The sequence below is a fragment of the Myotis lucifugus genome, unplaced genomic scaffold, assembly GCF_000147115.1.
Source record: "Myotis lucifugus unplaced genomic scaffold, Myoluc2.0 scaffold_921, whole genome shotgun sequence".
Lineage (NCBI taxonomy): Eukaryota > Metazoa > Chordata > Mammalia > Chiroptera > Vespertilionidae > Myotis > Myotis lucifugus.
The window spans coordinates 21,466-43,183 of NW_005871969.1; the positions used below are offsets into that span (position 1 = coordinate 21,466).

At 45.0% G+C, this 21,718-nt stretch overlaps 1 protein-coding gene across 1 annotated transcript in view; it reads right to left on the bottom strand.

Annotated features, from left to right (window-relative positions):
- The window catches only part of LOC102419585 (complement C3-like), a gene marked incomplete at its 3' end in the record, with an annotated part of 48,946 nt that overhangs the window by 21,063 nt on the left and 6,165 nt on the right, over nucleotides 1–21,718 (bottom strand). The window contains exons 8-21 of the mRNA XM_006106825.3: nucleotides 21,258–21,360; nucleotides 21,017–21,146; nucleotides 20,669–20,784; nucleotides 20,427–20,576; nucleotides 19,775–19,984; nucleotides 19,442–19,645; nucleotides 18,917–19,078; nucleotides 18,405–18,534; nucleotides 18,089–18,160; nucleotides 17,740–17,940; nucleotides 15,437–15,545; nucleotides 15,108–15,193; nucleotides 8,720–8,862; nucleotides 8,420–8,632 (exon numbers count right to left, since the gene is read on the bottom strand). Coding sequence (XP_006106887.2) covers nucleotides 8,420–8,632; nucleotides 8,720–8,862; nucleotides 15,108–15,193; nucleotides 15,437–15,545; nucleotides 17,740–17,940; nucleotides 18,089–18,160; nucleotides 18,405–18,534; nucleotides 18,917–19,078; nucleotides 19,442–19,645; nucleotides 19,775–19,984; nucleotides 20,427–20,576; nucleotides 20,669–20,784; nucleotides 21,017–21,146; nucleotides 21,258–21,360 — 2,029 coding nt within the window. The remainder of the gene's footprint in view (nucleotides 1–8,419; nucleotides 8,633–8,719; nucleotides 8,863–15,107; nucleotides 15,194–15,436; nucleotides 15,546–17,739; nucleotides 17,941–18,088; nucleotides 18,161–18,404; nucleotides 18,535–18,916; nucleotides 19,079–19,441; nucleotides 19,646–19,774; nucleotides 19,985–20,426; nucleotides 20,577–20,668; nucleotides 20,785–21,016; nucleotides 21,147–21,257; nucleotides 21,361–21,718) is intronic.

A 21,718-nucleotide genomic window follows, 5' to 3' on the forward strand; every position in this document is an offset into this window, starting at 1 on the left:
TACCCTGATTTCCTGTGCAGAATTATTCCCTCACACTACAGAGATCATCTTTCTCACCCAGACATTTGCCATACAGCCAGCTTTGCCTGGAGGGAAGACAGTCGACCCACACTATTGGAAAACACCTTACCCCATGGTGTGGAGTTTCTGAGGTCCATTAAGAGGTGAGAATAACAAGTAGCCTCCAGGTAGAAGCAATTGCACCTCCCTGTTGGGAAAAACACTCAACATGCCTGTAGACCACCCTTTTATGTAATGATGTTTACTTTGAATTTATATTAGTTCACACAAACACTCCATGGAAGTTTTGAGTCTTTGCCTGATCCAATTAGTCAGCAACAGCTTTTTAAAAAATATTTTATTGATTTTTTTTACAGAGAGGAAGAAAGAGGGATAGAGAGGTAGAAACATCAATGAGAGAGAAACATCAATCAGCTGCCTCCTGCACACTCCCTACTGGGGATGTACCCACAACCAAGGTACATGCCCTTGACCGGAATCCAACCTGGGACCCTTCAGTCTGCAGGCCAATGCTCTATCCACTGAGCCAAACCGGTTATGGCAGCAACAGCTTTTTGACACTGTGTTGCACTAGAGATTGAGAGGCATAGAAAATGTACCTAATACATAGTCACAAACCCTAACAGGCAGCCAAAATGAGGACACAAAGAAACAACACCTAAATGAAAGAACAAGAGAATTCTCCAGAGGAAGAGATAAATAAGATGGAGATAAGAAATTTATCTAATACAGAACTGGATAGTTCAGAATATTGATGGCAATGATGTTCAACAGCATGAGAAAAGATGTAATAACTATGAAAACAGAAATAAAGACTGACATAAATAAAGAACACATTGGAGGAACACACAGCAGATGAGGGGAAGCTGAGGATTGAATCAGTTAATTAGAAGACAGGGTAGAAAAAAATTGCTCAATCAGAGAACCAAAAAGAAAAAAAAAACAATGAAAAAAAACCAAGGGGACAGCATAAGGGAGCTGTGGGACAATGTGAAACATAACAATATTTGAACAGCAGGTGTGCCACAAGAGGCAGAAAGGGGGGAAAGGATATAGAATGTCTTTGAGGAAATAATGGCAGAAAACTTCCCTACCTGGTAAAAAAAGTCACACAATTCAGGAGGCACAGAGAGTCCCAAGCAAGAAGAACCTAAACAGGCACATGCCCAGACACAACATAATTAAAATTCCAAAAATTAAAGTCAAAGAGAGAATCTTAAAGGCAGCAAGAGAAAAGCAAACTGTTACCTACAAAGGAGTTCCCATAAGGCTGACACTTGATTTGTCATCAGAAACTCTACAGGCCAGAAGAAAATGGTATGAAGTACTCAAGGTAATGGTGTACAAGAATCTTAAACCAAGATTACTATAAACAGCAACGCTATCAGAGAAAATAGACGGTGAAATAAATAGCTTCCCAGACAAAAACACGGCCAGAAGACTTCATCAAGCCAGCATTACAAGAAATGCTAAAGGGCCTGCTGTAATGAGAAGAAGAAACAGAGAGGGAAACCCATCCATACAGAACTAAAATGGCAATAAATAAATACCTATCAATAATGACCTTAAGTGTAAATGAATTAAATGCTCCAATCAAAAGACATATGGTAGCTGAAAGGATATAAAAATATTACCCAACTATATGTTATCTACAAGAGACTTACCTCAGAACAAAAGACTCACACAGGATGAGGATGAAAGGAGGGAAAATGTTTTCCATGCAAATGGAAAAAAAAAGCTGGGGTAGCAATACTCATATCTGACAAAATAGACTTCAAAATGAAGGATATCATAAGAGACAACAAAAGTCATTACAGTATATATATATATATATATATATATATATATATATATATATCTCCTAGATATGTATAAAAAAACTTTCAGATGACTTTAAGGGAGAGATAAAAAACAATATAGTCATCATAGGGAATTCACCACCCCGCTAATGTCACTAGATAGATCTTCCAGAAAAAAATTAACAAGGAAACAGTGACTCTAAAGGACACACTGGATCAGTAGATTTAATTGACATGTATAGACCATTTCACCCCAAATTGGCAAAATATACATTCTTCTCAAGTGCACATGGATCATTCACAAAGATAGACCACATATTAGGACACAAAACAAGTCTTACAAGTTCAAGAAGATTGAAATCATATCAAGCATCCTCTAAGATCACAATGGAATGAAATTAGAATTCAGCTACAGTAAAAACTCCCAATTTCACTCAAACTCATGGAGGCTAAATAGCATGTTATTAAAGAATGAATCAGTTACCAATGAGATAAAAAAGAAATAAAAAACTACCTGGAAACAAATGAAATTGAACACACAACAACCCAAAATCTCTGGGACACAGCAAGAGCAGTCCTGAGAGGAAAGTTGATAGCACTACAAGCATAACTCCAAAAACAAGAAAAATTCTATATAATAAAGAGATAGTATGCAAATTGACCATCACACCCTCACACAAAGATGGTCACCCCCATGTGGTCGCAAGATGGCCACCACAAGATGGCCGGCAGGGGAGGGGAGATAAGGGCAACCAGGCCAGCAAGGGAGGGAAGTTGGGGGGGGGACCAGGCCTGCAGTGGAGGGCAGTTGGGGAGGATCAGGCCTGCAGGGGAGGGTAGTTGGGGGTGACTGGATCAGCAGGGGAGGGCAGTTGGGGGCTATCGGCCTGCAGGGGAGAGCATTTGGGGGCAAATGGGCTGGCAGGGGAGCAGTTAGGCGTCGATCAGGCTGGCAGGGGAGTGGTTAGGGGGTGATCAGGCTGGCAAGCAGAAGTAGTTAGGGATGTTCAGGCAGGCAAGCAAGAGAGCTGTTGGGAGCCATCAGTTCCAGATTGTGAGGTGGACATCCCCCGAGGGATCCCAGATTAGAGAGGAAACAGGCTGGGCTGAGGGACACCTTCCCCAGTGCACGGATTTTGTGCATTGGGCCTCTAGTTAATAATAAATCATTTAACCCTATCACTTAAAGAACTAGAAAGAGAATAACAAGAAAAGTGCAGAGTGAGTAGAAGGAAGGAAATAATAAAGATTAGAGCAAAAATAAATGACATAGAGACTAAAAAAAAAACATACAAAAAACCCAATGAAACCAAGAGCTGATTCTTTGAAAAGATAAACAGGATTGATGAATTGTTAGCCAGACTTATCAAGAAACAAAAATAGAGGACCCAAACAAAATGAAATGAATGCAGAGAAGTGACCACTGACACCACAGTAATACAAAAGATTGTAAGAAAATACTATGAACAACTATATGCCAACAAGCTGGACAAGGTGGATGAAATGGACAAATACCTAGAAAAAATACAACCTCCCAAAACTGAATCAGGATGAATCACAAAACCTGAATAGGCCAATAACAACTGAATAAGTAGACGCATTAATTTAAAAACTCCCAGCAAACAAAAGCCTGTGTCCAGATATCTTCACAGGGGAGTTTTACCAAACATTCAAAGAAGAACTAGCACCTATACTCCTCAAACTATTAAAAAAATCCAAGAGGAAGGAGCACATCCAAGCTCCTTTTATGAGGCCAGAATTATCCTAATTCCAAAACCAGATAAAGACACTACAAAAAAAGAGAATTAGATGCCAATATCCCTAATGAACATAGATGCTAAAATCCTCAACAAAATATTAGCAAATCAGATCCAGCAGTATATTTAAAAGATCATACACTATGACCAAGTGGGATTTATTCCGGGGATGCAATGTTGGTACAATAGTAGCAAATCAATAAATGTGGTACATCACATAAACAAATTGAAAGACAAAATCACACGATCTATCAATAGACGCAGAAAAAGCATTTGACAAAATTCAGCACCCATTTTTGATAAAAACTCTCAACAAAGTGGGAACAGAGGGAGCACATCTCAACATGAAAAAGGCCATATATGACAAATCTACATCATACTCAATGGGCAAAAGCTAAAACCATTTCCCCTAAGAACAGGAACAAGACAGGGATGTCTGTTTTCACCACTCTTATTCAACATAGTACTGAAAGTCCTAGCCACAGTGATCAGACAAGAAGAAGAAATAAAAGGCATCCAAATAGGAAAAGGAGGAAGTAAAACTCATAATTCGCAAATGACATGATATTGTACATAGGAAACCTTAAACACTCCACCAAAAAACAACTGGATTTAATGAATAAATTTGGCAATGTAGCAGGATACAAACTCAAAAATCAGTGGCTTTTTTATATACCAACTAGAGGCCCAGTGCACAAAAATTTGTGCACTCGGGGGAGATAGGGGGTCCCTCAGCCCCACTTGTGCCCTCTCACAGTCTGGGACCCCTCGGGAGATAACAACCTGCTGGCTTAGGCCCACTCCCGGGTAGCAGAGGGCACGCCCAATCCCTAGGTGCCTGCCTCGCAGCCCCTGGTCGAGCTCAGAGCAGGGCCGATTGGGGAGTTGGGGCACCACCCCCTGTCATGCACAGAGCAGAGCAGATCAGGAGGTTGTGATGCCACCCTCAGTCACACTCAGGGTAGGGCCAATTGGGGGTTGGGGCGCCGCCCCCTGTCACACTCAAGGCATGGTCGATGGGGAGGTTGGGGCGCCACCCTGTCACCCACAGAGCAGGGCCGATCAGGGGGTTGGGGCACTCCCCCCTGTCACACTCAGGGCAGGGCCGATGGGGAGGTTGCGGCTCCACCCTATCACACACAGAACAGGGCCGATCAGGGGGTTGGGGAGCTCCCCCCTATCAGGCACAGAGCAGGGCTGATCAGGGGGTTGGGGTGCCTTCCCCTGTCACGAACAGAGCAGGGCGGATAGGGAGGTTGTGACCCCGCCCCCTGTCACACACAGAGCCGCAGGGTGATCAGGGGGTTTGGGCGCTGCCCCCTATCATGCTGATCCTGGTGCCGGGAGGCCTCGCAGCTCCGCTGATCCCGGTGCTGGGAGGCATATTACCCTTTTATTATATAGGATAGAGGCCTGGTGCATGGGTGGGGGCTGGCTGGTTTGTCCTGAAGGGTGTCCTGGATCAGGGTGGGGGTCCCACTTGGGTGCCTGGCCAGCCTGGATGAGGCGATGATGGCTGTTTGCAGCTGGTCACACACCCTTCAGGGTGGGGGTCCCCACTGGGTTGCCTGGCCAGTCTGGGTGAGGGGCTGAGGCTGGCAGGCGACTGAAGCTCCCAACCGCTCCTTTTTTCCTTTTTTTTTTCATTCTTGGATTTATGGCTGTCACTGGAGCTGAGAGCCGGCTTTACCTGTGAGACCTCGCTGCTGAAAGCAGGTTTCTGGCCTTTGTTTACCTTCTGTATTTGAAACTTTGTTGCGACTCCAGCACTGAGATCCCGGCTGACTGAAAACAGGTTTCTGGGGTTTTGTTTAGCTTCTATATTTGTAACAATGTTTCTTAGCAGCTCAGAGCCCAGCAGCGGCAGGCGGGTAATGTTGGAATCCTCCGTCACTGAAGCAAGCAAGCCTCCTGTTTGTGTCAGTAGCCTGGCTGCAGGCCGACATCTTGGCTGGCAGTTAATTTGCATATCGCCCTGATTAGCCAATGTGAAGGGTAGCAGACGTACAGCTAATTACCATGTTTCTTTTTTATTAGATAGGATAATGAATTCTCAGAGAGAAACTAAGCAAACAATCCCATTTACCATTGCAACAAAGAATTTAAGATACTTAGGAATAAACTTAACTAAGGAGGTAAAAGACATGTACTCAGAAAACTATAGCACGTTAAAAAAAAGAGAGATAGAAGAAGTTATAAATAAATGGAAGAATATTCCGTGGTCATGGATTGGTAGAATCAACATCATTAAAATGTCCACACTATCCAAAGGAATCTACAGATTCAATGCACTCTCCATTAAAATACCAAAGGCATACTTCACAGATCTAGAGCAAATACTATAGAAATTTGTATGGAACCAAAAAAGACCCTGAATAGCTGCAGCAATCTTGAGAAAGAAGAACAAAGTTGGAGGAATCACAATACCAGGTTTCAAGTTATATTACAAAGTCAACTTAATCAAAACAGCCTGTACTGGCACAAGAACAGGCATACAGACGAATGGTACAGAACAGAGATCCCCAAAATGGACCCAAACCATTACGCTCAATTAATATTTGACAAAGGAGGCAAGAGCATACAATGGAGTCAAGACAATCTCTTTAATAAATGGTGCTGGAAAATTGGACATATACATGCAATAAAATGAAACTAGACCGCCAACTTATACCATACACAAGAATAAACTCAAAATGGATAAAGGACTTAAGTGTAAGTTGGAAAACCATAAATATTCTAGGAGAAACCATAGGCAGCAAAATCTCAGAGATCTCTTAGAACAATATGTCTACGGATACATCTGCTAGGGCAAAGGAAACTAAGGAGAACATAGACAAATGGGACTACACCAAAATAAAAAACTTCTGCATAGCAAAAAAGACCATCAACAAAATGTAAAAGGAGCCCATTGCATGGGAGAACATATTTGGCAATGATACATCTGGTAAAGGGTTAATATTCAAAATATATAAGAAACTCATAGAACTTAAAAAAAGGATGAAAAACAATCCAATTAAAAAATGGGCAATTTATCTAAATAGACACTTTTCCAAAGTGGACATACAGACGGCCAGAGACATGAAAAACTGCTCAAAGTCACTGATCAGAGAGATGCAAATTAAAACAACTATGAGGTTTATCCTCACACCTGTCAGAATGGCTACTATCAACAAATCAACCAATATCAGGTGCTGGTGAGGATGTGGAGAAAAGGGAACCCTAGTGCACTGCTGGTGGGAATGCAGACTGGTGAAACTATTATGGAAAACTGTGGATTCTCCTCAAAAAATTAAATATGGACTGCCATTTGACCCAATCACCCCATTTCTAGGAATATATTCTAAGAAACCCAAAATCAGAAAGAATGTATGCACCCCTATGTTCATAAGAGCACAATTTACAATAGCTAAGATCTGGAAACAGCCCAAGTGCCCCTCAGTAGAGGAGTGCTGCATTTATACCATGGAATACTATGCAGCAGTTAAAAAGAAGAATCTCTTACCCTTTGAGACAGCATGGAGGGACCTGCAGAGTATCATGCTAAGTGAAATAAACCAGTCAGAGAAAGACAAGTATCACATGATCTCACTCATATGTGGAATCTAAGTAACAAAATAAATTGATGAACAGAGGGGATCCAAAAATTGGAAGCATGGAAGAGAATGTGGAATCTTGGAGAAAAGTTGTGGGAGGGTGGGTGGGTGGGAGGTAACCTATCAAAGACCTTGTATGCATATATGCGTGGCCCATGGACACAGACTGGGGCAGTGAGGTCCTGGGGCAGGAGATGGGGGCGGGCTGGATGTAGTCAATGGGCGAAAAAAAGAGACATATGTAATATTTTCAACAATAAGGAATTATTTTTTTTTAAAGCTGGAGTGCCCTAACCAGTTTGGCTCATTGGATAGAGCGTCAGCCTACAGACTTAAGTGTCCCAGGTTCGATTCTGGTCAAGGGCATGTACCTTGGTTGCAGGCACATATCCACTGGGGAGTGTGCAGGAGGCAGCTGATCGATGTTTCTCTCTCATCGATGTTTCTAACGCTCTATCCCTCTCCTTTCCTCTCTGTAAAAAATCAATAAAATATATTTAAAAAATAAAAATAAATAAAAGCTGGGGTACATTTATACCATGGAATACTATGCAACAGTAAAAAAGAAGAGTCTCTTAACCTTTGAGACAACATGGAGGAACTTGGAGAGCGTGATGCTAAGTGAATTCAGCAACCAGAGAAAGACAAGTATCATATGATCTCACTCATATTTGGAATCTAATTAACAAAATAAACTGATGAAAGGAGTGGATTCAGAGACAAAGAAGCATGGAAAAAAGTGCAGAATCTTTGAAGGAAAGAGGGGAGGGTGGGAGGTTGGGAGGTAATCAAAGACCTTGTATGCATATGCATAACCCATGGACTCAGACAGTGGGAGGGGCTGGGGAGGTCTTGAATGGGTCGATGGGGGAAAAACGGGACATATGTAATACTTTCAACACTAAAGATTTTTAAAAAATAAAATGAAAATAATTTTAAAAGTCAAGACAAAACTCTTATACTGAAATGTGTTATAAAATATCATATTTGATATTAAAATATATTTTAAGGAAAATTGTTATCTTTAATGCTGAGATTTGGGCACCCCCTTAGAATTTTATGCGCAGAAGAATGTCACCCCTGCCTCACATGGCCCTGCTGTCACACTGCTGGGACTCCTGACTTTCCTAAGCTGAACACGGGCAGCATTAGTGTCTCAGAGCCTGGGGCTCCAAACTGAGTTGACAGCACAAGGAGAGCAAGAGTCCCTCCTGAAGGACAAGAGGCAGCAGGTGCCCCAAGGACTCACCACGACCTTCAGGGTCTTCCTTACACCGTCGGTGAAAAAGTGACGATAAACAGTGGCCTTGACCTCTACCTCCTGCAAGCCGACCACCAGAGGCACAATGACATAAGGCACGGCCAGCGAGGACTTGGGAGGGATGGTTACAGTCTGCAGGTGACGCTTCTTGGCAGTGGCCAAGCTGCAGAAGGCTGGATTGTAGAGCATTTCTACTCTCACCTGCCAGGGAGAGTATCAGGTCAGGGGCATGCGCCATGGGCCCCTCTCCAGGTCTCCCCTCGTGCCTCTCCTGCTCCAAGGACCCACCGTGAGTGTATCTGCTTCCCGGTAGTTGTAGAGGACGGCTCGGATCTCCACCTGTTCGTTACGAACCACAGAGTAGGGCAGCCGCAGGTCGATGAAGAAATCTTGCACCACCGTCACCTCATAGGGGTCAGCCACACAGATCCCTGCTCAGGGGAACAGACCATGAGTGTCAGGGGTAGGGGATGGGCAGGGTGGACAGGGTCAAAGTTCAGTTCCAAGTTCCTGCCTGTCAAGGCTTATCCCTGACCACGGGAGCTATCTGGAGCTCAGCTGGTTTTTGTAGAAGCCCATAGACTAGAGAATGTTGATGGTGATGAATTACAAATGATAGTGGTAGCCGGTATTTCCCAGGATTTAGCAATATCTTTGGAATTTTACTGACATAGAGGTGGAAAAGGAAAGTGAGTCAGCCTCACTGAAGGGTCCATCTGTGCTCCCCAAAATGGGAGCCCCAAGCCCCATGTGGTCACTAGGGACTGGAAAGGTGGCTAGCTCAAAAGGGAGCTAGATTTCTACTTTTATTTCAGTTTAGTTAACTCAGATTTAAACTTCCAAACTAGTGCTTGTGAATATACTGGAATCATATACTGTCCAAGGGTGACTTTTATGGTATGTAAATTGTATCTTGATTTAAAAATGCCCATGGACACAGACAATAAGGGCCTGGAAGGGAGGGTGAGGGATAGAGGAGATCAATGGGGAAAAGACAAACAAAAAAACAAAGGGGACATTTGTAATACTTTCAACAATGAAGATAAATTTTTGAAAAAATGATGTGTGGCCCTGACCAGTGTGGCTCAGTTAGTTGGGCATTGTCCTGTGCACCAAAAGGTTGTCAGTTCAAGTCTGGTCAGCACACCTGCCCATTTGAGGGCTTCCATCCCGGTGGGGAGCATGTGGAGACTGCCAATTGATGTTTCACTCTCACATCCTACTCTTTTCTCTCCCTCTCCTTTCCTCTCTTTCTAAAAATTGATTTTAAAAATCTTTAAAAAAAGTAAAAATAATGCTTGATTTAGTGATTGGAAAACTTTTAAAAGTATGTTTGAGACAACTTGAATATATCAATCTGCTTTTTCAACTGCAAATTTTTTGAATCCTAAAATAGAGATCAAAGTGTTTCCAATGAAAAGCTCACATCCTGAGAACCAAGATGGCAGCATAGGTAAGTACCTGTACTCGCTGCCTCTCACAACCACATCAAAATTACAACTAAAAGACAGAATAACTATCATCCAGAACTGTGGGAAAGCTGGCTGAGTGGAAGTTCTACAACTAGAAGTAAAGAAGAAAGAGCATTGAGACTGGTAGGAGGTGCAGTGGCAAGCACAGAATGGCCGGCAACCGGGTGCGCTGCTTTTTTTTTTAATTGGGAGAGAGACACAAGCTCCCAATTGCTTAGAACTCCAGTTTCGGGCAAGACTCTGGGGACCCAGACACATATGGGGAGAAACTGGGATGTCTGGCATTGGGCCGGAATGCGAGGGCGGCTATCTTTCAGAAGGAAGGTGCTTGCAGTGGTCATTGTTTCTGCGCCGGGACCTCTAGGGTGCAGGGCTGACTGGCAGCCATTGCTATTTGCTCTACCCTGGTGAGTGCCTGAGACCCTGCTTCACCCAATTTACAACCCCATCCAAGCTGTGTGCAACGGTTTTTGCATATGAATGGCCTATCCTTTCTCAGCCTAAAACCTGTCAAACAGGCAGCAGCTGGGACAGAGAGCCCCAAAGCTACCAAAAGAAGGCTCAAGGTCTGGCAGCAGCAGCCTGCCTTGCTTCACAGCTAGGCCTCATCTGGGCACTTCTAAACCTGATAAAAAGAGGAGGAATCTGCAGATCTCTCTGTAGCTCCTGCTGGGCAGTCCCAGGAAGTGGCTGACTTTGCACCTCCTTGGAGATCCAAGAGCCAGTGTACCCAGTGTTCAGTGTGAGACCATACCAGATTACAACTCTTCACATCCATAAGCAACACACTCAAGGGGCAGATTCAGTGAACACCAAAGCCCTACTGAAGCAAGTCCTGCCCCATAAGGGTGTCTCTTGCACAGCAGCTCTTCCATTGTAGACACAGCTGGTCCTCATAGCCAATTGGCCTGGAGGTCAATTCCTCCCAGTGATACCAACAGCAATCAAGGCTTAACTACAACAAGACTGTGCACACAGTTCACCAAGGGGTGCACCAAGAGTGTCCACCTCAGGCTATTGGGAAGGCTGAGCCACTGGGCCCTATAGGACACCTAGTACAGAAAGCCACTCTATCACACAGGGAAGCAGCCAAAATGCGAAGACAAAGAAACATGTCACAAATGAAAGAAATAGAAGAAAGCAAACTACTGGATATAGAGTTCAAAACCACAATTATAAGGTTACTCAAGAATCTTCTAAAAACCTCCGAGGAACTTAGTGAAACCTTCAATGATCTTAGTGAGAATGCAAAAAATAGAAAAAAACTAGGGAAAGGGACCAGTCAGGAAATTAAGCATACACTGACTGAAATAAAGAATAATATACAGAGATTCAACAGAAGTCTAGAGGATCCAAGAATCAAGTCAAAGATTTGAAATACGATCAAGCAAAAACACCTAACTGGAAGAGAAAGAAGAAAAAAGAATCCAAAATTATGAAGATAGTGTAAAAAGCCTCTGAGACAACTTCAAGTGTACCAACATCAAATTATGGGGTTGCCAGAAGAAGAGAGAGAGCAAGATATTGAAAACCTATTTGAAGAAATAATGACAGAAAACTTCTCCTACCTGGTAAAAAAGACTTACAAGTCTAGAAAGTGCAGAGAACCCCAAAGGAGAGGAATCCAACGAGGACCACACCAAGATCCATCATACTTAAAATGGTAAGGGCAAAAGACAAGAGAGAATCTTAAAAGCAGCAAGAGAAAAAAAGTCAGTTACCTACAAGGGAGTACCCATACGACTACAGCTGATTCTCAACAGAAACTATGCAGGCCAGAAGGGAGTGGCAAGAAATATTCAAAGTGATGAATAGCAAGAACCTACAACCAAGATTACTCTACCCAGCAAAGCTATCATTTAGACTTAAAGGACAGGTAAAGAGCTTCCAAGACAAGAAAAAGCTAAAGGAGCTCATCACCACCAAACCAGTATTATATGAAATGCTGAAGGGTATTCTTTAAGAAGAGGAGGAAGAAGAAAAAGGTAAAGATAAAGATTTATGAACAAAAAAGTGACAACAAATACATATCTATCAAGTGAATCTAAAAATCAAATGAATAAAAAATCTGATGAACAGAATGATCTGGTGAATGTAATATAATCAGGGGCATGAAAAGGGAGCAGATTGACAATTCTTACGGGGAAGACGGTGTGGGGGGTGAGGGAAGAGATTAGACCAGTGATGGCGAACCTTTTGAGCTCGGCGTGTCAGCATTTTGAAAAACCCTAACTTAACTCTGGTGCCGTGTCACATATAGAAATTGTTTGATATTTGCAACCATAGTAAAACAAAGATTTATATTTTGGATATTTATTTTATATATTTAAATGCCATTTAACAAAGAAAAATCAACCCAAAAAACGAGTTCGCGTGTCACCTCTGACACGCATGTCATAGGTTCGCCATCACTGGATTAGACCTATGGACGAGGACAAAGGGTGCGAAGGCAAGGGGTGGAGTGGGAACCGGGTGGAGGGAAGCTATGGGGGGAAAAAGAGGAAAATCTGCAATAATCTGAACAATAAAGATTAAAAATAGAAGAAAGAAAGGAAAAGCTCACATCCTAATTGAGATGCACTCTAAGTATAAAAGGCATACCAGATTCAAAGGCTTACAAATAGAAGTAAAATAAGTCATTAAAAAATTTGATTTCTTTCCCGGCCAATGTTGATCAGTGGTTGAGTATCAACACATGAACCAGGAAATCATGGTTTCATTCCAGGTCAGGGCACATGCCCAGGTTGCGGGCTCAATCCCCAGTATGGGGCGTGCAGGAGGCAGCCAATTGATGATTCTCTCTCATTGATGTATCTAACTCTCACTCCCTCTCCCTTCCTCTCTCTTAAATTATTAAAAACATATTTCTTATAAGTAAGGCTTAAAAGTAAATAAGCAAAAATTTCAATATCTTAATAGTTTATGCTTAAATAGTAATGAATTTATTATTGTAACATTATTATTAGTGTGATAGTGGTTTTGCAAACTTTTATAAAATGTGGAAATTATAACATTTTGGATATATTTGGGTGAAATAAAATGTATTTCTGAAATCGGGTTCATCATACTCCTTTTTCATGGGGCTACCAAAAATATAAAATAACACACCAGCCCACATTACATCTTTTCCTTTTTTCCTTCCATTTTTTAAAGGCACTATTATAAGGGCTTTACATGTATTAACTCATAACAATCCTCCCAACAATGCTTAGAGTACGTGCTATTTCTATCCTGTCCATTTTATGGAGGAGCACAGAGAGGTTGAGTAACTTGATTAAGGCCACACAGTGGCTCGAGCTGAGTGATACTGGAGTCCCAGGCAAAAGGAAACCATGTGCCCCTGTGTAAATGATTTCATTTGAGATCATCACTTGTTTAGGAGAAATTGCCATGGCCCTGGCCTGTGTGGCTCAGTTGGTGGAGCATTGTCCCATGCATGGCAATTCCATTCCAGGTCAGGGCACATGCCCAGATTATGAGCTCCATCCCCATAGATGTTTTTCTCTTATGAATCTCAATCTCTCTCCCCCCCCCCCTTCTAAAAGCAATAAAAACACATTTTTCTTAAATAAGAGAAATTGGCAGAAAATTTCAATTCCTTCAATTAAAACGAGATAAGCAAAGAAGCAGATTTTTAAAATCTTGAAGTCAGGAAAGTAAAATGATACTAAAGTGTAATAATCAAAATGAGAATACAGCGTAAGAAAGTCTGGCTCTGGTATAAATAAAATATTTACACTTAATATTGTGAGTTTTAATACCCCTGTCTTTTAATGTTTTAATATTGTTTGACAAATTTTACCTTTAAAGTATACATAAAATATGCATATGGGTCACACATTTTTTTCTCTTGCCTCAAACTCCTTTGTAGTTTGTCATGGCTCTGATCTCTGTTAAAAATTTGGATATTTTGTTCACCATAGATTTTTTTGGTACTCACTTTTATTTTGAAAACTATTGCAGTGGGATATTACTTACCTTGGTGACTGACTTTTTGGCACCCACTTACATTTTGCACTAAAAGTCGGGGCCTTCCTTCCCTCACCCCTCCAGGCCCTGCTGTAAACCATCCCCATTTCGCTAGAGCTCCTCGGATCTCACTCCAGCTGTGGGTGACCGGGGACAGGTAACCTTTTTCTCACGCTTCCCAATCTGACCACCGATGTTTCAATCCCCATTTCATCCTGCTTCCTCCTCTTTCTTAATCACTTTACCCACTATCATGTCGACAGCACCTCCTTAAAAGTTTTTGTGGTTGCGAATTATTCTGTACGATACTACAATAGTGGACTCGTGTCATGAAACATTAGACCAAACCCATAGAATGTACAACACCAAGAGTGAATTCCTACTGTCAGCTATGAACTTGGGGTCTTCACAATTGATTATAACAAATGCACCCATCTGGTGGGGGATGTTGACAGTGGGGGGCTGCTGTTCATTTGGTTGGGAGTGGCAGAGGGTATATAGGAAATCTCTACTTTTTGCTTAATTTTTTAATAGAATATTTTTGTCTTTGTTCATCTTCACTGGAGGATATTTTTTCCCCCATTGATTTTTAGAGAGAATGGAAGGGAGGGGGAGAGACAGAGAGAAACATTGTTGTGAGAGAGACATATTCATTGGTTGCCTCCAGCACAGGCCTCAATTGCCAGAAACCTGGGTATGTGCCCTGGCCAGGAGTTGAACCCCCCACCTTTTGGTGTACAGGACGATGCTCCAACCAACTGAGCCAAACTGGCCAGGCCCTTTCTGCTCAATTTTGCTGTGAAACTAAAATTGCTCTAAAAACAAAATCAATTTAAAAAATAAAAAGAACTTCCCGGCCAGTGTTGCTCAGTGATCGAGCATCAACCCATACACCAAGAGGTCACTGGTTTGATTCCCTGTGAGAGCATGCCTGGGTTTGAGCTCCATCCCCAACAAAGGTCATGCAGGAGGCAGCCAGTTAATGCTGATGTTTCTTTCTCATCAATGTTTCTGTCTCTCTCCCACTCCCTTCCTCTCTCTCTAAAAAGTCAATAAGAACATATTTTAAAAAATAAAATAAAAAGCACTGGCACCCACGATCTGGACTCTGATGCACCCGCCACACCCAGTAACCAGGGGGTAGAGTGTCAGCCACCAAGAAGCAGAGGAGCTTTGGGATGGATGAGAAACAGAAAATGCCCGGGGCCCTGGGACCTGCGAAGCCACCACCTCACCTTTCCTGTCGGACAAGCTCACAGCCATGATCTCCCAGGTGGTGATGGAGTCTTTCAGAAACACCTTTATGGTTTTGGAGGAGATTCTAGATGGAGGAGAAATGGGGGCCTTAGGAGAAGATGTGGTGGAGGGGAGAGCAAGTAATGAGGGGCCCCAAAGGGACCGGTTGGAGGGCGTGGGTGTGGGCATGTGAAGGGTTTTTTAGGTTGGGTTGTGGAGTTCCACTATGATTCCAGAAAACAGAGGAGGTTGGGGTGCATGCAAGTTAAATGTTCTGGTCCGGAGTGTTGGTAGGAAGTGCCTGGGGGTGGGTTGGGATGAGCCTTACCCATTTTTCTCTGGGTCCTTTAACTCCTCGATGGTCCACAGCCAACTCTCAGGGAACTGGCTTCTGGAAACTATATCTTCTTCCGGAATGATCTCCTCATCCAGGTCACCTGGGCAGGTGGGGGGCAATCTGGGTTTAGAGCCGACCCACTTTCTCTTTCTTTTGCCTACGTGTGTTGGGAATCTTTGTGTCTTTTGTGGGTGGAGGGGTGAAGGGGATGGGAGCTTTCCAGCTAAAAGAATTTAAAAATATTTCTCCACTTTGACAACAGCTGCCTTTGAGAGGTGACTGCTAAGTCCCGCCCCCCAAGGTACACATGTACACAAAAATCACGTGTTACCACATAAGGCATCCATCCATATCTGTTATCTTAAAGTCTAAGTGATATTGATCTTTGGGAACATCTCTCTTGACTTAAATTTTAAAAAGATGTTAAAAAAAACCATAAAAGGAGTAAAGAGGAACTTTACATGGAGAAACAGGGCAGACACCACCTTAATTAAGGATCAAGGTTCACATCATCCATGATGTTACAAGTCAATGTGATAGAGGAGACTTACAACCTGATAGATCCAGTACCTGAATTAATCTGAAAAGTAATTATATTATTTTAAATCTTAGAACACATATACTTATGTGCATATGGGGTTAAGTTTCTTATATGTAAACTAGAGGACCAGTGCATGGATTTGTGCACATTGAAAGGAAATTAATTAGAAGAAATATTTTAGAGGCCAGGGAGGGACTGTGAGAGGTTGGTTCCAGACTTTGTTCAGCCCACCTCGCCCAGTCCTGATCGGTTGAACCCCAACAGCAAGCTAACCTACTGGTTGGAGCATCTGCCCCTGGTGGGCACTGCACATCATAGCGACCGGTTGAATGGTTGAATGGTGGGACACTTAGCATATTAGGCTTTTATATATATAGATGGGGGCTAAGTTTTTCTTAAAAGTTTTCTTTTCAAGGCCTGCTAAGTAATTGAGGATGTGACCCAGCTCTGCATCCAGCAAGCAGAACTGATAGGTATGGTCAGGCAGACTCATCAGGAGTCAAAACATCATCTCATCAACATCATCTCATTGCCTGATGACTGATTATAATAGCTGACGTCTACGGACCCCCCAGGCCTGCTCATAGCTGCATCCAGTACCCCAACCTCCTTCCCACTATGCCCTTGAAAAACCTGTTTCCCTTGCAGGGCCATAAACGATACACAACCCTCACAAGGATGGCTGACTGCAGACACCAGCCAGGGCCTCTCAGCTCTCCCTTATCACCGTCATAGGGGGAGTGGAGCTGCAAAAGCCCATGAAAAGCTGGGGAACTAGAAACAAAGAAGTTAATGCCCTTTATAAAGAGAAAGCCCACTACAATCAGCGCTCAGCGTTGGGAACCAATTCCCCTGAGCCACAGCACCCGTGCTCCTGCAATAAAGTGCATTTTCTGAATCTTCCGAGTGCCTGGTTCTACGTCTTCCCGCTGCCTGGAAATTTTGCCATAACAAATGCTACCCGCCTTCTGATCCCAGGCGAAACACCAAGGAGGGCACAGTATCTCCTCTGGGACAGCCCCGCCCAAAATGCAAAACCTGAATGTGAGCAGGAGAAACACCAGGCAGACTCAGGTTGCTGAACAACTTTCAAATGATCTGGCCTGTGTACCTCATGTTTGTGAAGAATATGAGAGTCACAGAAAGACCGAAGAGCTGCTGGGGGTTGGGCAGATGGGAGGAGGCTAAAGAGACACAACCAGACACACCAGTGCAATGTGTGATTCTGAACTGGGTCCTTTTCCTAGAGAGAACTAAAAGAATTTAAAAAGTGGCAACATTTGAGTGGAGTCTGTGAATTACATGGTGGAAGGAATCCACGTTAATGTCCTGATGCTGAGCATTGTGCTGGGGTGTTTAGGAGAATATCTTTGCTGCCAAAAAATCGTCACTAAACTATTCAGAACTCTGGGGGCATCAAACAGCTCAAGCGGGGAAAGGTGTTAAACCCCACAAGTTTGTAAGTTAAAGGCTGTTTAAAGATAAAAAGATCATTATTTTTGTGTTAGTTGGCCAGCCAGCCACTGGGCAAGTTTCCCAATCTTCCTTAAGTTTTAAGCAGAAGAATTCCTTTTTGTTGCTTTTCACCCTGTAATTGATAACGTAATTTCCCTCAATTTCACAAGCCGCTCACACTTGCCTTTGCTCCTGGAAGCAAATTTGATGCACACAATTTCCAGTCCCCAGTGATGGGCGCCTCCCCCTCCCACAACCACCAGCCCTCAGGCAAGTCCCCCCAGGCCACAGGACTCACTCCTGGCCAGGCCCAGGTCACTGTCCCGGCTGTGCTCCAGCCGCTGCTGGGTGATGTAGTTGCAGCAGTCCAGGAAGGCGTCCACGCAGGCCTTGTCCTGGAGGATGAACTGCGCCCTGCACTGGCACGGGTACTGCATGGGGTTCTCCCGCATACCGTCCTCACAGCACTTGCGCAGCTCCTTGCTGGGGTACTCACCCGCTGTGGGAACACCCCCCGCCCCCCAGTCAAGTCCCCACAGGGCCTCACAGGGAGGACCTGCCCAGGTCCAGGCCATCCCCTCCTCCCACTTTGCTGGGATCTCAGTGGACAGGGTGCAAGGGTGGGGAAGGCAGATGAGGGCTCCCACCTTTGCCCTTCCTCTTCTCCATGAGCTGCACTGAGCGGCGGCGCCGGGTGGCTGGTTTCGGGCATGCCAAATCTGAGGGGCAGGTGGACGGAACAAGATGGGTTAAGCACTGACTGCCTGTCCTTGGTTTACTCCTCACAGTAGCTGCGAGGTGGGAGTGTTATTGCTCCCATTCAACAGATGTAGACACTGAGGCGAAGATAGACGAGCAATTTGCTAGTTGGTGGTAGAGGCAGGACTGACACCAGGGCCCAGGATCCTATCTGGGAGGTGGAAGTGCTGCCCCTCCCTGGGTGTCCACTGGTTGACTCCTCACCTGACCGCTGCTCGGTCTGCAGGCCTTTGCTGGTCTGGAAGGCCAGCCCGGCATCCGTAAAGACACCTGCATAGTTCTTTCCACTGCCTGGTGTGCAGCCAATGTCTGCCTTCTCCACTGTGTCCCAGATCTGCAGGGTGAGGAGGAAGTCAAGGGCAGGATGAGGCCAGGCCAGCAGGGCCTAGGTCAATGCACCAACACATCCACCCAACCTCACTACCATCCTCATCCCAGGCCCGGACACTCTACAGTGGATGATCGGAGTGTGCTGCTGTGGGACTCAGCTGTCCCCTTTACCATGACTGTCCCCAACTTAGACCCTGTCCATCCACATTTCCATCTACAACTTGAACTTCAACCCATCCCCATGTCTGTGTCCATTTTGACCTCTGCACTCGACCCACACTCAACCTCACGTCACTGGTTGTCCCCAGCGCCATTCCCACCTCCACCCAACGCCATCACTTTGCCTCTGCCATGTTTTACCCAAACTCAGTGACATGGGGACATACCGTTTTCTGAGTGAACCTGTTCTTCTTATTCAGCACAAACACGCCCTTGTCCACGGCTACCAGCCCCACTCGAGCCCCCTGGTTACCCTCAATCTTGAGCGATATCTGTTGTCCAGGTAGATGCTGATGCTTTTCCTCCTTCATGGCACTTTTCACCACCAGCTGTGAGGAGGAGGGAGGGGTAGGCAGGAGAAGTCAGCTCAGCAGGGCCCCAGCCTTGGTCAGTAGAGGACAGAAGGGGACCTGGTCTGGTCTGAAAGGAGAGAAAGGTGGAGACAGAGAGAAGAATGGAGACGCACAAAACCAGCATCCGGTAGAAAGTCAAGGGAAGAGAAAATTGGGAGCAAAAGAGATACTGAGACTAAAACAGGGAAGAAAACAAGATGGAAAAGCAGAAGAGAGAGGCAGGAACTCTACAAGCAGGGGAGAGAAATGGGTTCAGAAGGACAGAGAAAGGCACAGACAGAGAAAGCCATGGCCAGGCTTAGAGTCATAAGATGGGCACAGAGACTCAGCAACGCTTACCGTGCCCACACACGAATCCTTGACATCCACCCACACGGAATCAGCCACCACCTCCCTCTGGCCTCCTTTGTTCAGCGTGTAATAGGCCACCAGGCGGAAGGAAGGAATAAACTCTGTCGTGATGGTCAGAGGCAGCACCACCAGGACCTGACCGGGCTCTCGCACCTGGCGTCCCACCTTCAACAGCTTCCCCTTGTTCATGACCTTGGGAGACAAGTTGGCATAAGGATCAGGAAGGCAGGAGGGAGGATGGGAGGATCTGGAAGGGGTAGGGCTCCGAGGGCTGCAGAAGTGAGGAGGGGGGAGAGCTGGGGGTTGTAGGAAGCCACGCACCAGGTAGGTGAAGTATCGAATATTGGCATCCTGGCCGGGGTCCATTTGCAGGACAAAGTTGACATTGAGCTTGTCCCCTGGCTTGAGCTCTGTGGCAGGTATGGAGAGGTGCAGGTAGTTGTTGGAGTTGCCCATCGTACTGTAGGGTATGGCCTGCATTTGACTGGTAGCCTGTCGCCCCTCCGGGAGGCCCTCCTTCATTGTGCGTACCTGAGCAGGGAGACAGGAATGCATGCTGCCGACCTGAATGTCCATGTCTTAACCCCCGGCACCTGGCAATATGGCACCTTGTGTGACAAGAGGGACTTTGCAGATGAGATGGAGTTAAGTATCTGGACATGGGCAGACTATTTTAGGTTACCCAGGCACGTTAATGTCATCACAAGGGTCCTTATAAGACATCCATGCAGATTACAGGAGTCCCTGTGTAAATGGCAGGAGGACCCTCTATCCAGACGGCAGGACTCCCATGTGCAGACAAGACTCCTCTATGCAAATGAAACACCTCTATGTGAATGGCAAGACTCATTTACGCAAATGAAAGGACCCCCACTACACACATGACAAGATCCCTTTATACAATCATTAGAAGCTGCTGTACAAATAAAGTCCTCTGTTTCCCTGGGGTGGGGTCCTGCTGGTGCAGACTCACAGTGATCAACAGGGGCTTCAGGCTCTTGTGTGTGTTGATGGTGAGCTTAGCCAGGCCATCATCGCGGGTCACAGAAATCTCTTGGTTGGAGCCCTGAATTGCCACAGGGATGCGGGGGGCTGGGGAGCCATCTGGGTTTGTCACATACACCTGTGGGTGCAGGGAAAGGTGGATGGGGTTCAGCAGACCCAGAGACGAGGCCAGTGTTCAGGAGTGGGGCGCAACCTTGCCCTGCGTCTCACCATGAGGTCAAAGGGCATGGTAGGTTTGAAGAACCTGGGCGTCTTGGTGAAGTGGATCTGGTAGGGGGAGGTCACGATGGGGATCCCGCTGCGCTCTGCTTCCACCATGTCGCTGCCTGAGGAGGTCAGCTGTGAGTGTGGGCTACCCCTCTGGACCAAACCTTCCCCCTCAAATAGGACCCTACCTTCATATTGGAACCCCTCCTCAGATGGGACCTCCGTCCTCAGACGGGGCCTCTATCATAAGACTGACCCCACCTTCATTCTGGGCTTCCTCCGTCAGTTGGGCCTCCCCTCAGACTGGACTGCATGGAGGAACTGAGCTTCCACCTTCTTCCCAGGCCTCACCTGAGTGTAGGATGACGGTGACAGACACATACAATGACTTTCCCACCAGGGCAGCTTCTCGAGGGGCCTGCGGAGCCGCACTCAGCAGGACCTCTCGGCTCAGCACAGCCTCTCCAGTGCCATCCTCGATCTGGGATAGGAAATGAGGGCTCAGAGTGGGTGGGACTCAGGAGGGAGGGATTCAGAGAGTGAGAGGGAAGGGTTCAGAGTGGAGGAAGCTCTGGGGGCCCCTGGTAGGTACCACAACACGAGTGAGTGACTGGGACAGTGAAATCCTCTGGTCACCATCCTGGACCCCAAAGATGACGAAGGCTGTTCCATCAACGTTCTTCCCATACAAGAACCTGTGTAGAGGATACAAAATTAACCCCAAGAAATCTGAGGCATTTCTATACACCAATAGTGAACTTTCAGAAAGAGAGATTATAAAAACAATCCCATTTACCATTGCACCAAAAAAATTAATATACCTAGGAATAAACTTAACTAAAGAGGTAAAAGACCTCTACTCAGAAAACTACAGGACGTTGAAAAAAGAGATAGAGGAAGACATAAAGAGATGGAAGAACATATGGTGTTCATGGATTGGTAGAATCAACATCATTAAAATGTCCATACTACCCAAAGCAATCTATAAATTCAATGCAATTCCCATTAAAATACTAACGGCATACTTCACAGATCTAGAACGAACTCTCCAAA